At 44.9% G+C, this 15,245-nt stretch overlaps 7 protein-coding genes across 7 annotated transcripts; 4 read left to right on the forward strand and 3 right to left on the reverse strand.

Moving 5' to 3' along the window:
- Positions 1-120: 120 nt before the first annotated feature.
- VTP01DRAFT_1588 (uncharacterized protein) lies at positions 121-1,325 on the forward strand (the record flags this gene model as incomplete). Its single annotated transcript, XM_069379954.1, has 3 exons — positions 121-192; positions 551-699; positions 1,088-1,325. The coding sequence occupies 3 exons, from the start codon at positions 121-123 to the stop codon at positions 1,323-1,325; spliced, it is 459 nt and encodes a 152-aa protein (XP_069238012.1).
- Positions 1,326-1,429: 104 nt separating this feature from the next.
- VTP01DRAFT_1589 (uncharacterized protein) lies at positions 1,430-2,492 on the reverse strand (the record flags this gene model as incomplete). Its single annotated transcript, XM_069379955.1, has 2 exons — positions 1,430-2,106; positions 2,174-2,492. The coding sequence occupies 2 exons, from the start codon at positions 2,490-2,492 to the stop codon at positions 1,430-1,432; spliced, it is 996 nt and encodes a 331-aa protein (XP_069238013.1).
- A 3,017-nt stretch (positions 2,493-5,509) lies between these two features.
- Positions 5,510-6,294, forward strand: VTP01DRAFT_1590 (uncharacterized protein; the record flags this gene model as incomplete). The annotated part of the gene is made up of 3 exons (XM_069379957.1): positions 5,510-6,076; positions 6,150-6,202; positions 6,258-6,294. The coding sequence occupies 3 exons, from the start codon at positions 5,510-5,512 to the stop codon at positions 6,292-6,294; spliced, it is 657 nt and encodes a 218-aa protein (XP_069238014.1).
- Positions 6,295-7,362: 1,068 nt separating this feature from the next.
- Positions 7,363-8,508, forward strand: VTP01DRAFT_1591 (uncharacterized protein; the record flags this gene model as incomplete). The annotated part of the gene is made up of 6 exons (XM_069379958.1): positions 7,363-7,593; positions 7,659-7,801; positions 7,868-7,984; positions 8,057-8,158; positions 8,214-8,328; positions 8,383-8,508. 6 exons carry the CDS (start codon positions 7,363-7,365, stop codon positions 8,506-8,508), a joined length of 834 nt encoding a protein of 277 aa, XP_069238015.1.
- Positions 8,509-10,132: 1,624 nt separating this feature from the next.
- On the forward strand, positions 10,133-11,756 carry VTP01DRAFT_1592 (uncharacterized protein; the record flags this gene model as incomplete). Its single annotated transcript, XM_069379959.1, has 2 exons — positions 10,133-11,386; positions 11,445-11,756. 2 exons carry the CDS (start codon positions 10,133-10,135, stop codon positions 11,754-11,756), a joined length of 1,566 nt encoding a protein of 521 aa, XP_069238016.1.
- Positions 11,757-12,190: 434 nt separating this feature from the next.
- Positions 12,191-13,228, reverse strand: VTP01DRAFT_1593 (uncharacterized protein; the record flags this gene model as incomplete). The annotated part of the gene is made up of 1 exon (XM_069379960.1): positions 12,191-13,228. The coding sequence occupies one exon, from the start codon at positions 13,226-13,228 to the stop codon at positions 12,191-12,193; it is 1,038 nt and encodes a 345-aa protein (XP_069238017.1).
- Positions 13,229-13,313: 85 nt separating this feature from the next.
- Positions 13,314-15,158, reverse strand: VTP01DRAFT_1594 (uncharacterized protein; the record flags this gene model as incomplete). The annotated part of the gene is made up of 4 exons (XM_069379961.1): positions 13,314-14,083; positions 14,158-14,359; positions 14,420-14,916; positions 15,089-15,158. The coding sequence occupies 4 exons, from the start codon at positions 15,156-15,158 to the stop codon at positions 13,314-13,316; spliced, it is 1,539 nt and encodes a 512-aa protein (XP_069238018.1).
- Between the last annotated feature and the right edge of the window lie 87 nt (positions 15,159-15,245).

Here is a 15,245-nt window from a genome sequence, read left to right on the forward strand (position 1 = left end):
CCTTAGCTAAACGCCGACATTGTTAGTTTCCTGGAGTACCAGGGATTGTGATGTAATGTGGCGAGTGCGCGTAAGACAAAGCTGCGGCATCCCATTGTCTTGCGTCCCAGAAGCTGATAGATGGCTCGCAGCATACCATGGCAAATCTCACTTTACAACCCAGAAGATATGACAGTCAAGCTCGTCGCGCACGTAAATGACCCGCTATCGATATTTTATCAGTGCTGCTGAATACATTGGACAGGGTGCTAATAAAGAGATCAAAGGAAAGGAAACTGTATGCAATGTGTATATAAAACTGTAAAGATAGCTGAAGTTAGGACTTTTGCATCAATGATCAAATAAGATCAAGTAATGATTCATCGCCTGTATATAGCAGTAGCTACCAGGCTCTAGCCTCTGAATTTTTCTCATTTCATTGAGCAAGCGTCCTAGTTGCTTGGAAACGCACAAGTGGCAGAGTACAGACGTGACGAGTTGCTGGGAATCCTCAACCCCCTCGTCTCTAATCACTGATGACACCTAAACGCGCCATCTCAGATCCTCACAGGCACTTCATTGCAAACTCAGTTGGTCTAAACGGCACGTTGGACTACTACCAGCATTCGTCACCGCATCTCTCGCCATCAAGGGTTACCGACCAAGGAAGAACTTCAATGGAGGTCGGAGCTTGGGCGGTAGCGAGTTTGGCGAGTTTGGGTGAGTTTGGATGATATCGAGCAGCAAAGGAAGTTGCACAAAGCGTTGTATCTTTTCGCGTGCTAGGTTCAATAATTCGGGATGAATTCGAGGTTTGAGGAATATTTTCAGTGCTACTCGCTTGATCTTCATAAACCGCAATTCGACGGTATTGTGTTTGTAGGGGCGAGGTTATCATTTATTGCGGATTTCACTGAAACGTTTCAGTTACGGGGAACGACCGCAATGACCCAAGTGCAGGGAGCGTAGCGACCGCTAAAGCACTTGTAAAAAAGGGTCTATAACAAGCAAGGATTTCCTAATTTGTATCCAAAGATGTCAAGCAGATACAGTATTTATCAACGGTAATTACCCTTTAAACTCTTCATATGACATGTAATTAATTAAGTGTTCTCAATTTTGGCGGCCAAGCTGGATCAACCAACAATATCATCAACTGGCGCAAGATAAGTATTGTATCATATAGAAAAAGGACGATGGTGCTCTATTTGATTGTATTTGCAACATGGGATAAGATTATATACGAGATGGAAAGAAGATATAAAGGAAGGAAGAAGAAATACAGACAAAGAAAAGAAGATAAGGTTGAAAAGTGTGAGCGTGTGTGTGTGAGTGTGGAGATGTGAAAAGTGTATATGAAGGAAGCAAATGTACAATAGTCAGTCTAATTTACAAAGATAAAAAAAGAAGAGAACGAAAAAGGAGGAGAACAAAAATTGGAACAGGTGGATCAGAGCGGATGAGGTGACCGTGCATGGCGTTTCATATCGTGCTTGCGAGCAAAGAGTTTGCCGCACTTTGGACAGGCAAAGTTCTTTGGACGGTGAGGGTCATGAGTGAGGATATGTTCTTTCATGTTGTTTGCGCGGTTGCTTGTGTGCGAACAGTGTGGGCAGCGATGGATACGCGGGCCATTCGAGCGACGCTTGGGTCTCTGCTTCTGCTGTTGCTGTTCTTGCTGTTCCTGCTGTTCCTGCTCCTGCTGCCGCTGCTGTTGATGCTGTTGGCTAGGGGTTTCCATAACAAACGAGGGTACAAGCAACCAATCTCCTCCATCACTGTTGCCGAGAAAATTCATGCCCTGAGAAGTAGCAGGTGACGGCGGGGCTGCCATGCTTGGCGCTCGGCAAGGTGACACAACCGAAGATGGCTCGTGGGGATAGTTTGCCACAGGTTCCCCGTTCATTGCTGTCAGATTCAAGCTTGGCACATCACCGTAATACGGCGACGACAGCTCAACGTCGGCTGTCTGCATCGCGGGAAAGAAGAGATCTTCTTGACAGAGACTCGCTTGATCTTCGACTTTAACGAGCGGATCCAGTTGTTGGAAGGATGAGCTCATACCACAAGAGAAAGTGGATTCAAAGGATGATGGAGAGAATGAGGATGGCTGGACAGACAGGAAATCTACGGATAAAACAAGGTTCAGCTATGTGATAAAATCAATTAAGCAAGAATAATGCCTGGTACATACCCATATCAGATCGAAGGGGGCTGTAGCAAAGATCGTTCATGGATGAAGCGGGTGAAAGAAGGGCAGAATAAGGAGAGGTGACAGACAATTGATGAGCGTTGTTGTTAAGATCGTAATGGTTGTTGCTAGAGGATGCGCATGGGATAGGGATGGGAGCAGAGGCAGGGAAAGGGTTTGAGTGTTCCATCAAGGAGCAGGTGGAGGTAACATCGTTTTCATAAAGGCACCCTTGTCCATTGATAGCAGGTTGAGTAGAGACGTTTACAAACGAATCGGACAAAAGGGCTTCATAGAGGTAAGCATCAGTGTTCAAAGACATTCACGATAAAGACAAAGACAGTGCAAGAGGATTTACAGATAGTTAACGTAGGGGAAGAATGCAGAGATGCGTTCTTTCAAGGATAAAGAGATTGGAACAGAAAAGGAAGAAGAGGACGTGAGAAGACTGTGCAGGACGCAAGCAATTGTTTGGCAAGCAAGTTGCATCGACCTTGTTTAAATACTACAGGTCGAATGTAGAACCGCTGGCTTTCAAATCCACAGGTCATTTGGACTGGGCTATGGTTGCACAAACTGCAACCAGGGAAGGTTTAGAAAAGCATGAGGGAGGCTGGTGCGCCGAAAACGTGGCTCTTGCGTTATTTTAGCTGTGAAATGAATTTACTGTTGCTTCAAAACATTCTCCTTGGGTAGGCGCTGAACGGCCAAGGTTAATTCGAGTCCTGATCTCTCTCCTTGCGCGATTTTTCAGGTACTGTGTAACGCGTTCTTTTTTTAATTGCAGGTTCGACTTTCTATACTAGGCTCGTCAGTTCGCTTTGTTCCAAAAAGAGAGTTTTTTGACCGAACGCGCGCGAAAGGGTTGTACCGAATTGACATCATATTCTGACACTCCCCTCTCACTCTATCTCCAAGCGAGCGCTCTGTGCGACGGAATCCTATGCTCAGCAGAACAAACCAGCTTCTTCACAGAAGTCTGGATATCTGCCATCCTTCTGTACAGAAGACGGTGTGTGTACCCTTAAACCCTTCATGCCAGATGATGCTATACAAGCCTTTCTCCTTACGTCTCGCTGCATGCAGTTGCTCACGCGACTGTGTTCTATTCTTACACTTGTCACGGACCCTTGCCTCTCCTTTATTTGCCGTGTTTGTTTTGCCACCCGGCGGCGTGTGCATAACTGGGCCGAAACTCTACATGCACGTGGCTGCAGCATCGAGGCAACTTCGTTCGTGGCCGAACACCTGACTCATTTTTTGCTAGTTACGGTAAAGGATCCTTCCCGGTTATCCCCGCGTGGAACATGCCAACCCATTTTCCAGGGAAAACTTTAATCATCCTTTGCTCCTTTCCACTTTTCCCTTATGAAAAATGGACGGCATTAATTGGCAAATCGCATGACGAGTTTCTGCTAATAAAGTATTTGGACCTCCATGTTCCACTTGATGGGGCTGTCGCGCCTGCTTGGCCGGGTAAACTTAAGCTCGCGTGCATGCTGCTGCTCTTTGCTAGAAGCTGAACTCTGTCTATCATCTGAGCTTTCTTTTCAAACGCAACGTCACTGAGGTAGTACCTGCCTTGGATTATGATCCACCATTGGTTCGCAATCGTATCATGTCAATCGATGAAATTGATGTAGCTTAGATCAACATTCAGCGATGAAAAAACAACGTGCACGGTCTAGACTGTGGGGTTACAAGTTCTCACGCAGCATTCTTTAAGCTTCTAGATGTCTATTCAACCATGGAATTTGCGGAAATTTTATTGTGGCTCTGACAACATCAAAGGAAACCTGGCAAGAGCGTGTATGAAATAGAGATCGTCTGCCTGGGTCATTTGCTTCTCTACCGTAACTTTGGGTTAAATGCGCAAGGTTATTCTATTTACGTCAATTGTATCGGCTCGTGATCCGATGTGTCCCGTGGGTTATCTGTATTTGGCAGAAAAACGCAGTCAAGGACTACATACTGACAAACAAACAAACAAAACACAACTCGCAAAGGCACAGTGTAATAGATAGATTATTCTCGGTCAAAGGACTTGAAACATGCAAAACTTTCGGAGACGGTGCAGAATCTTGCCGAATTTTGCGCCGTGTCTCTTACACTATTCACTCCTGATTTAATTTTTGCGTTACCAGAAAATAAAGGTATAAAAGTCTACAGCGTCCGTATTTAATGTTTTCATTTCCTTGTCTTTAGAATAGCGATATAGGTAGCACGTTTCAACGTTTTGTTGCAATGAGCTTTTCGCGACGGTCTTGTAAATCAGAAACCGTTCTTAACCGTTTGAATGTGAGGTGACAACTTCCATAGTTCAAAAATTCATAAACGGCTAAATCTTCGCCCCGATCCGAACGAGCATGCAGAATATCATTATCACATAGATCTAGTGTCGTTCCTCTAACATGCCGATAAGATCGATTTACTGGAGACGTCATTTTTGTGCCTTGCTCTCCCTGAAATTGCAGACAAATAATGGAACTCCTCTCAATGCAATGCGACGAGTACTGGTATCGAAAAAAGCACGTGGGAAAACGGCCGATGATCTTCACCACATGACACTGTAAAGGAGACATTTATAACTTGAAGCTAACTGCAGCTCTTTCCAAAAACGGTGTCCTCCCACTACACGTTAAAGCACGTATAGATTTCTTCCGCAAACAAGGCTGTACAAGACTTTAAGCAATGAAGAGCAACGCTGTGCCCCTCGCAGATGTAGACAAAGCGCATAGCTGTACACTCGCATTTATCGGCGACGTTCCGATGCCGGTGACATAATTTTAAGACTTATAATTGGACTGTGCCGTTTGAGTCTTGGCATCCTTGAAATCACGACGTGTACGCGAAAGTTTTATTTGCGACAGTGTATTGTTTTACAAGAAACTTACAGCGTTACCACGCTGCTGTGCTAAATCTGCTTGATTCCATTATAGCAATACAAACACGATCGTGAAGTGTTTGTATGGCTTTATCAGCAGCCAAACATTTCGGTTATAGCTATCTTTTTACATATGTCTGACCGTATATTTTCTGAGTAACATCTCAGTATCGGCACACAGAAACATAGACAATGAAATGAACTGGTCACATTCACTGTATGTCCAAAAAGGTTGAACGGAAAAGCCAAATTAAGGAGTAAAAAGGTGCCCTTTATGATGGAAGCCAAGAAATTACATTAAACTTTTGCATTTATAAATGGTTACAACTGATGAAAGTGTTACTTAAGATATCCTGAGTTTGGGCAGTAGTATCCAAGGAAATATCAGTCCATCATCAAACACAGCTCTCTTGCATTCACTTCCGACAGCTGGACACAACCTATTGCGATACCTCATGCCTGCGAGCCTTGACAGCGATCAACCACGCCGTAGACACACCCGAGCGGATCAAAGCGTGAACGAAAAAGAGATTAGCGATCTTTTGAACAATCGGAAAAGCAAACTAACCAAGGTTGATGAACTGAGCAGCAAGTTGAATGAATCTGTGTTAGAGTGGCTTCCCGAAAGCGACTATCTTGAACTTTGCGACCTTTTGCCACCCATCGATTTGTACTTTATCCGCAGACCAGATGTAACGAATTCTGACGATGACGATGACGGGCTGGGTGACAACGACGATGATAACAGCCCGTTGGAGGAAATCATTGAAGAATATCCAAAAAATGTCGAGGATGCTATCCGCATGAAGAATGATCCGCGCTGCGTGCCGTGTATCAAACCAGAGATTTTCAAAGAACCTGCATTCAAAGAAACGGTAGAAGACTGGCAGGTGCTGCTTGCAGAGGGCATGCTTGAACCGTCAGACGACGAAGAGCAAAAGTCAAACGCACATCTACCGCCACCACAGAGACAATCATCGCGAAAACGGAGCTGGAGCAAAGCAGAAGACGACGGTTGGAAGGTAAATTCACGACTGACTTCAATCTCTTTACGCGGCACATATGCTCATACCTACATTAACTGCTTTGGAATAGGATGATAATTTTGAAGCATATTGGGGTGAACGCTTGCAGAAACAAAGGAAGTCGTAAGTTTAATTTGCTTGTTAAATCTCTAGAACCCGATCCTAAGCGAGCCGATAGAAATTCTAGGGCATCAGGGACAAAGAAAACGAAATAGTATGCCATCGCTTGCATTGATATTGATCTTCAACAACGAACAATATACCCTAAACAGTCAATATGTTATCCACACGGCTTTTGCGTAATGGAGAATCGGAAATAACAGCCTTTGTATTGAACAGTACTGTAACCTTCGAGCACGAGAACGTATCTACTTGGCAATGCTAGTTTTTGGTTTTGGTCTCTCCTGTATGAATCGTCTGGAAGTGCGCTACAAAGTAGCGCTCTCCGTTTGCCAAAGTTCATTATGCTTGGAAACCACCAGATTTATAAAGTAGATTAAGGGAATGGTTGTACCTTTATCTATTATTAGTTTGTGTTGCGGGACCGCAATGCTGCCCCGTTGATGAAATTGGGGCCGGCGGTGTGTCCTAATATATCGGGTCAGAAAAGAGGAAACAATTATCAACCTGGGGAAGCTCAGAAAGCATTACTTACAGCCCAGAACAAATGATGTGGACAGGTCCTTAAAGTCCTTCTGGCATAAATAATGATCTTGAATTAATATTACCTGTCTCCATATAGAGTCGTAATATTTTCGTATATTCGTACAGCCAACGATATATCACATCCGAATATCTAGTTCGATGGAAGCTATTGATACAGAATGTTAAGACGCTCAAGTGAGCATATTACGTACACACTCCTCCATCATGATCGGCCGTTACCTACATTTCACAGCTTCCCTCCCATATCTTCCAACCGCCAAAACCATTAAACTGGTTTCCATTGTTGGTATATCATACACTGGGACTATGGATGCAATGTTCAGTCTTCTGCACCGGAAAACTTGGTATTTTCTACTGCTCTGCCTTACCATTATCAGCAGTTCTGCATTCCTGAAAAGACCTGAAAGTAGTCCGTAAGTCAGTGATCCACGGCCTAGAGTGTCGCTCTGGCTAAATAACATTATTGTTAGAAAAAAAACGTATTCTTTTGCATTATCTCATACTCTTATTCGCTGAATTTGACAACAGACTCTTTAGACCCTCCCTGAAATTGGCTCCAGTGCTATCTGTGAGCTGTTTCCAATTTCGCCTTTTTTGACAGTGCAGGGACATAGATCATGTCTACTTTGCAACCTACAACGGTCCTGCAAACATGCAAGAGTAACTTGTCTTCAATCTGCCAGTCCGGACAAGATTTGCTAGAACGATGTACAGTGGCCATATTGCGGAAAGGTCCTATACCCCGTCATGTTGGATTCATTCTTGATGGCAATCGAAGGTTTGCACGCAAAGCTGGAGCTCAGAGTACACGATTTGGCCACTATGAAGGCTTTCGACAGCTAGAAAAGGTTGCTTCTAAGAGAGCCTGCAACGCAATCTAAACTGGATCTAACCCAACACTGCCTGCTCTCAGGTGCTCGAATTATGCATGCGCTTAGGAGTGGAGGCGGTCACCGTATTTGCATTCAGTATCGAAAACTTCAAACGATCAAAAGAAGAAGTGGACTACCTTATGGACTTGTTTCGAGAAGCATTCGCCAGTTTTTGTGATGAAAAGTAGGTATCGATTAAGGTATCTGTAGATCTACATTGCAGGCTAATGTATCTTTTCTCTAAATGCAGCGAACTAGTCGATGAATATGAGATTGGTGTACATTTTTGCGGCAATTTGAAATATCTACCCAAAGACGTTGCTGAATTGGCGATTAAAGTAGTCGAACGAACCAAACGTAACAAAAAGTAGGTTTTTGTAAAGCATCAGACAAGTATCAAGGATCATGCGAAATGAACAAATGAATTTGGCTTTTGAAGGAGAATCTTCAACATCTGCTGTCCATACACTGCCCGCGACGAAATGACAACAGCTATTAAGGATAGCATACGACTAGTTGAAGAGAATAGAATATCAATAGAGTAAGTCAATGTGTAGAGGTAGTAAGTTTGCATTCTGACATGAAGTTTTCCAAAGGGACATTGATGAACAGCTCATCAGCAGTAATCTATCCACATCACACAGCCCGCCTCTGGATATTCTCGTACGCACATCAGGCGAGATACGTTTGAGCGATTTCTTGCTGTGGCAGGTCAGTATAAGTCTCACGACCTATCTTTCGATGCTCTGCTGATAATATATGTAGGCAAGCGATGGGTGCCAAATACAATTTATAGATTGTTACTGGCCCGAATTTTCGCTGTGGAAGTTTTTACCCATCCTTCTAGAATACCAAATCTATCAAAACCGTGCTGTTGAAACGGATAGCTAGCAGATAGATCACACCGCATGAACGATAGTGAGCCCCGTACCCAAAATACCCATTCAGTAAATTTGAATCTCCGTTATTGCATGCATTCCACAGTCAACATCTCCGGTCAATGCCAAGGGAGCCGGTTTCAAGGAGACAGAGGAGCAAGGGGTATAGCTGCTTTCTAGGAGACTTCTCTTATATTCATGGATGAAGAAGCTATGAATAGATCTACATTGTGGGAGAAACGGATAAAAGGATGTGGTGAACGAGTAATGACAAGAAGCTGCAAATGAATATTGGTCAAAGGAAAAATCATGCCACAAGACAAGGTCTCTGTACTTTAATAATACGTAAGCCGTTGAGAAAGAGTCGATTTTAAAGCTGGTACCTCACATCGATACGATAAAGCGAATTTTGGAAACAGTTATCATGGCAGCATTATCGTAGCAACCTTGTCTTTGCTGTCAATTGTCGTACACGCAAAAGACAATGCATATCTAGAGATCCCATGGTATATATGCAGTAATTTGGGTCTTATCTTCTTATCAAAATTCCTCGGATAGAATTCCATGATCCCAATCTCGTAGCTCAAATCGAAGAAGGGTGCATAAAATGAATGCAAGTTCTGTCACACGTCAATACCATGTTGTGGGGAGAAGCAGAGATTCATATTATAGTGGCCGGAATGGCGCCTTTTAAGAGCATATTTCGAATGGATATCATTTGACGATCGTGGATACGGAAGGCGTATCAGTCTTACAAAGATATTTGCGTTATCGGCCGGGGTCTGCAAGCATAAATGAAATGCCAAGCTTAACTTGGTTTAGCGAGAAGATGTGGCTCACATCATTGGCTTGAGTCACTTGGAAGTTTCGCTTTTATAGTTCTCGGAGAACGGCAAAAACCTGATATATTGGGACCTGCCTGCAGCCCCTCGCACAATGGAATATTGGTAAATCTTCCATACTCAGACGCATACATGGTCTCAGTTACTACAGAGCTTCGATATCGCGTTGTTACATATGTGGCAGTGCCCACTCAGCCAACCTAACCATCGAGGCGCAACAGCGATTCTCATGTGACTAGTTTAAGAGCGGTTTGGGGCTTATGTATATCATCTACAAAGCATCGCGCACTTTGCTGCGTGGCTGACGAAAGTTTAGTTCTTAATTCACTTTCCGTTGCACTGCAAAATATAGACAACAAAAGTGTAAAATTTAGACGGCGCGTGTTCCACAATCGATCAAATGATTGGAGCAAAATCAGCCCCGTATTTATATACCATTGCCCGTATAGTTACAGCAGTGGTGTAAAGGCAACTGCAAACCAACAATAGCTGATTTCTTTCCCAATGCCAGTTACACTCAATCAATGCAATAAATAACATAGCCAGTTGCAGGATCAGCGAAGCAGTAGCTGTAAATGTAGTACCTACCAACATCCATTGGAGTACAGAGTGGGTTTCGAGGGAAAGAAGAAACATACAAAGACGGTCTAAAAATAAAATGGCTGTTTTTGGAAAATGTCGTGGTAGCCCAACGCCACTCTTTTCCAGCTGTGCCATGAAAAGCCTCCTTTTTCAGAGGGTTTCTTCTTTCTTCCTTTTGCTCATCGCGCTCGCTTCCTCTTTTCAGGTACAACCATGTTGTATTTGACCGATGACTTGGGCTTGCTGCCCTTTTTCCTGCCATTAGGCGTCATTGGTTTCTATCGTTACCTTTGGTACGCTATCCGAATCATTGCGTATCTCGTCTACCAACCTCGACGACCACGAGCAAATCCTACGTATCGAGCCGAGGAAGATGTTACAATTATCGTACCAACAATTGACGCCGGTGAAGAGTTCAAAATTGCAGCCAGAAGCTGGCTCGCCTGCAAGCCCAAGGAGATTCTGATTATTACAGAAACCAGTATGAGAGGGCCGTTGCAGGAGCTAGCAAACGAAGTAGACCCCTCAAGAATCAGGGTGCTAACGGTTCCTAAGGCCAACAAACGCCTGCAGATGGTTGAAGGTGTCAACAACACAACCACCGAAATTCTTGTATTTGCCGACGACGACGCCATTTGGAAGCCGACTATGCTCGATTATATTTTGGCTTGCTTTGAAGATTTGAAGATGGGAGGTGTAGGCACTTCTCAGACCGTGCACGCCGTCGATCCCAATGGCCATCAGACGATGTGGGAAATTCTGGCTGGTTTCCGTCTTACCAGTCGAAATATTGAAATCGCAGCATCGACGCATATTGATGGCGGTATTTGCTGCCTATCAGGACGCACAGCTGCCTACCGTACTCTCATCTTGAAAGACCCTGCTTTCCAGTACTGCTTCACGAACGACTATTGGCTCGGCAAATACCCACTCAACTCGGGCGACGATAAATTCTTGACTCGCTGGATGGTATCGCACGGCTGGAATACTTATGCCCAGTGCTGTAAGGAGGCCGAGTTGTTTTCGACATTCAAGAACAACTGGCGCTTCTTGAAGCAGGTCTTGCGTTGGACCCGTAACACCTGGCGCTCAGATTTCCGCTCTCTTTTCACCGAACGTTACATTTGGCGCAGACATCCTTATGTCGCTTTCACTATGGTCGACAAGATTTTCAATCCCTTGACTCTTCTAGCTGGTCCGATCTTGGTCGGCGTGTTTGCTTCACTGCAAGAAAAGAACGCAGGTCCTACTAACCCACCGCTACCTGCATGGAACGTTGCCGTATCTTACATCTGCTGGCTGCTTGTTACCCGTTTTGTCAAATTGATCCCCCACTTTTTGAAGCGACCGCAAGATATCTGGGTTCTCCCATTCTGGCTGGTTTTCAACTACTACTTTGCGATTATGAAGATCTATGCCCTCTTTACACTGCACGTTACTGCCTGGGGTACTCGCACATTTGCCAATGTAAGTCACAAAACTCATGCTTGCTATACATCTATAAGCTAAACTTTATGCAATTCAGGGTGAAGGTTTGGGTGCAACTATGGAAGAGAAGGAAAAGGGATCCCCTGAAGGATCCTCCCACGAGACTCTACGCAATACTCCAGAAGTAAAGATCGAGATGGATGAACTGAATCGTTCGCACAACAACAACAGCAATGTGAATAGCAATAACCATCAGCATTCCGGTGCGGATAATCGACGTCACGCAGACCCCTTCAACGACGACTACAACGAAGATGAGTATCGTCCACCTGCACCGGCATTCTATGATCGCCAAAGCGGTTACGAATCCGTCCCTATGCAACATCAAGCTGCTGCACCTCACAACTAAACTCCAACTAATTTTGTAATTAGTCCCCCGACCTTCAACTTTCTTATCATCCAGACATTGGCAGCGTAGAAATACCAGGACAAGCTGCTCCTATCTTTCTTTACATATCTCTTTTTCTCTCACTCATCAACTCCTTCCTTCTTGTTGTAGCGTAACTTGCGTTTTGCTTCTCTTTCCTTTTTCTGCACTATCTTATATCTGACATGGCTCCCTACTAAATTATCCTTCGGAAGCTAATAGATACTCTCACGTATCTTTTCTCTCTCTTTCTCTCTCTGTCTTTGCAATTCATCCGCAGTAGTCTGAATCTCCTTGCTAGTCCACCTGTCGATAATTGCATTTTGTAATTAAGCTTTATTGCAAATAGGTTCGTTTGATGGATCTTGTAAGCATCTTTGTAATAGTCTATGGACAGATAGCATGCAAAAGTGTATTTACAATGGTGATGGTTCAGATGATGAAGTTGATGATGATGCATTTTTCATCCGTTCTTCCTTGCGTTGCTGAAGCTTTGCTAACTTCTTAATTTGGCGTCTGCTTGGCTGCAGATTAGGTGTCTGCGACTTGTCGAATGCTGCTTGCAAACTTTCCTGGTTCAAATCGTCCAAGGTAAACCGACCAAACTTGCCCTCACGGTATTGCTTTAGGAAAAATTTGCTAGCCAGCGTGAAATCCAATTCGCCTCCCTTGACAACAGCACCGATACGTTTGGCTACGGCTTCTAACAGCACATTGATGTCGTTTGTCGGTTCTGGCATGTTGAAATATGACGTATAAATATCATATGCATGACGCCGGTTGAGTTCGTACAGCAGATAATCAGCCATCACCTGCTCGTCTGCAAGGTGGTCGCGGATACCGCCCGTAACTGCCACTTTGAGACTTCGTATAGGATCGCCAATGTGAGGAACCATGACACCCGGGGTATCAATCAAATAGACGGCTGGGTGTTCCTTGACCTTGATGGTGCCTACAACGTTGCGTGTAACGCCAGGCTGGTTGCCAGTAGCGGCTGCCTTGCCTTTGCCAACACCCACGCGGCGCAGTGCGTTTATCAACGAGGATTTACCAACGTTCGGCATACCAACAATCATAAGCGTCACTTGGGGTATCGGTTGTGCAAGCGAGGCAGCATGCCGCAAAATAGCACGAATGTCCTTGTCGGTCTGACAGCTCGTGAACAGCACAGGCTGGTTCAACTCTGTCAATGCCTTTTGCACAGGCTGTTTCGTGTTGGGATCCGCCAGATCGTACTTATTGTATACAATCAGTCGAGGCTTTTTACCAACTACTTTTTCAAAGTTGGGATTGACAGACGAAAGTGGTATTCTAGCGTCACGCACTTCCACAACGAGATCGACACCATTCAGACGTTCAGAGATTAGGCGAAGGCCTTTCGCCATATGTCCCGGAAACCAGTTAATGACGCGATCGTATGGAAAGCTCGATCGTGGAATGAAACGGGCGGCCATGGTGACTGAAAAAAGGTTCACTGTAAGTAAAGTATAGCCAGCCGTCCGATTAATTGCAATTACGCTGAATAAAATCTATATTACTTTATTGCTTGGTCTTATCACTTGCGACGCTCTGGAGAGGCCAGTCATAGTTTGCATCAGATCTATCGTAGCCATACTTGCGTACGAAGTCGTCCAGCTCTGCAGGACCACGACTACCATACTCATATGGCTTCACTGGAATGCTAGAGTCGCTGTCAATCTTGTGAAGAAGCGGTGTAAAGATCTTCCAAGCAGCTTCGAGTTCGTCGTCGCGGACAAAGTTGGAGTGATCAGCCCTCAAGACATCGAGGATAAGAGATTCATAGGCGTCAGGAATAGCAAGATCAGTGTATCGGTTGTGGTATGAAAGGTCAAGATCCGTCTGGATGGTTTGGTACGACAATCCGGGTTGCTTGTTGTTGAATTTGACATAGACAGCTTCCCGAGGTTGTACTCTGAGTACAAGCTCGTTGCGTGGAGATCCCTTGTAGAGGCTACCGGCGACGTTGCGGAACTGGATACGTACTTCTACCTTGGCATCATTGAGTGCCTTGCCAGCCTTCAGAATAAAAGGTACACCCTCCCAACGCTCATTCTGAATCCAGCAGACAAGCGCGGCAAAGGTGGGCGTACGGCTTTGCTTGTTCTTTAAAGTATCATCTTCCAGGTAGCCTGGCTTGCCGTTTGCACCAATATATTGACCCAACAAGGCATCTTCTGCAACGATGGGAGGGATGCACTTCAGAACTTTGACCTTCTCGTCGCGGATAGCTTCGGATTCGGTGGAGATAGGTCTTTCCATGGCAATCAGGGACAGCACCTGCAACAGATCTATGTATATCAATTGCATCTTTAGTGATCTATGCTCCATCTCGGGAAAATAACGTTGGCGGGAAAATACTTGCGGTTCTGCATAACGTCCCGAATAATGCCAAAATCATCAAAGTAGCCTCCTCGACCTTCGGTGCCGAAGGGTTCCTTGAAAGTGATCTGGACATTGTCGATAAACTTGCGATCCCAGATCTGGTTGAAAAACACATTAGCGAATCGGACCATCATGACGTTTTTGACCATCTCTTTTCCGAGATAGTGATCAATGCGGTAAATCTAATAATCTTCTAGTGTGAGCGGAGCTTCCCGGGGATATTTCTGTTTCCAACAAAAAACCTCCTCTTCCTTGAACAACGCCCCAAGTTCCCGGGCAAGTTGGTTGGAGCTGTCGGTATCCATGCCAAAAGGCTTTTCTACAACCAGACGGTTCAATCCTTCTTTTGCATATACATTCTTCTTGAGCCCCTTGGCGACAGGAACGAAAACGGATGGTGGAAGCGCCATGTAGAATACTCGATGCTTCTTTCCAGACTCGATCTTGCGCTGTGTTTCGCTCTCGGTGATCACCCAGTCAAGTTCTTGCCAGGATTCGTCCTGGTCGTACAATCCAGCCTGATAGCTCGTGATTTTCTTGAAACTCTCGAGTTGCTGCTTTGTATTCTCGTCAGGAAGCTTGATGTATTGGGTGACTCGAGCCAAGTAGTCGTCGTGACTCATCTTGGTACGAGCATAGCCAACAATGTGGGTGTTTTGAGGCAGGAATCCGTTGCGATACAACCCAAACAGTGCTGGGTATGTTTTCTTTTTAGCAAGGTCGCCAGAGGCACCCAAAACTAATATGGATCAAAAGTCAATTCTAATATCCGAGTATGAAAAACTGCCTGGACTGCAGCAGCCTGGATGCAAGTTTCTTTTTGGACTGATAATAAGCCTGTTCCTGGAACACGGCTACTGCTACTGCTGCTGCTGCACCCCTGGAAATACGAGCGTTTTCTAAATTCTTACCAACAATGGTTACGGAGCCCTGCAGCTCTCTGGCAACTTGTTCGCGGATAAGCTCAGTGGGAGTTGGCATGGTGGTAGTGACGGAAAAAACCAGGAAGGGAAGACCCAGATGCTTCCCGCGTTCTTTAGTAGACCCCAAAAGCGTCATTCATCCCCC

Source organism: Rhizomucor pusillus, assembly GCF_041956525.1.
Source record: "Rhizomucor pusillus strain CBS 183.67 unplaced genomic scaffold VTP01scaffold_11, whole genome shotgun sequence".
NCBI lineage: Eukaryota > Fungi > Mucoromycota > Mucoromycetes > Mucorales > Lichtheimiaceae > Rhizomucor > Rhizomucor pusillus.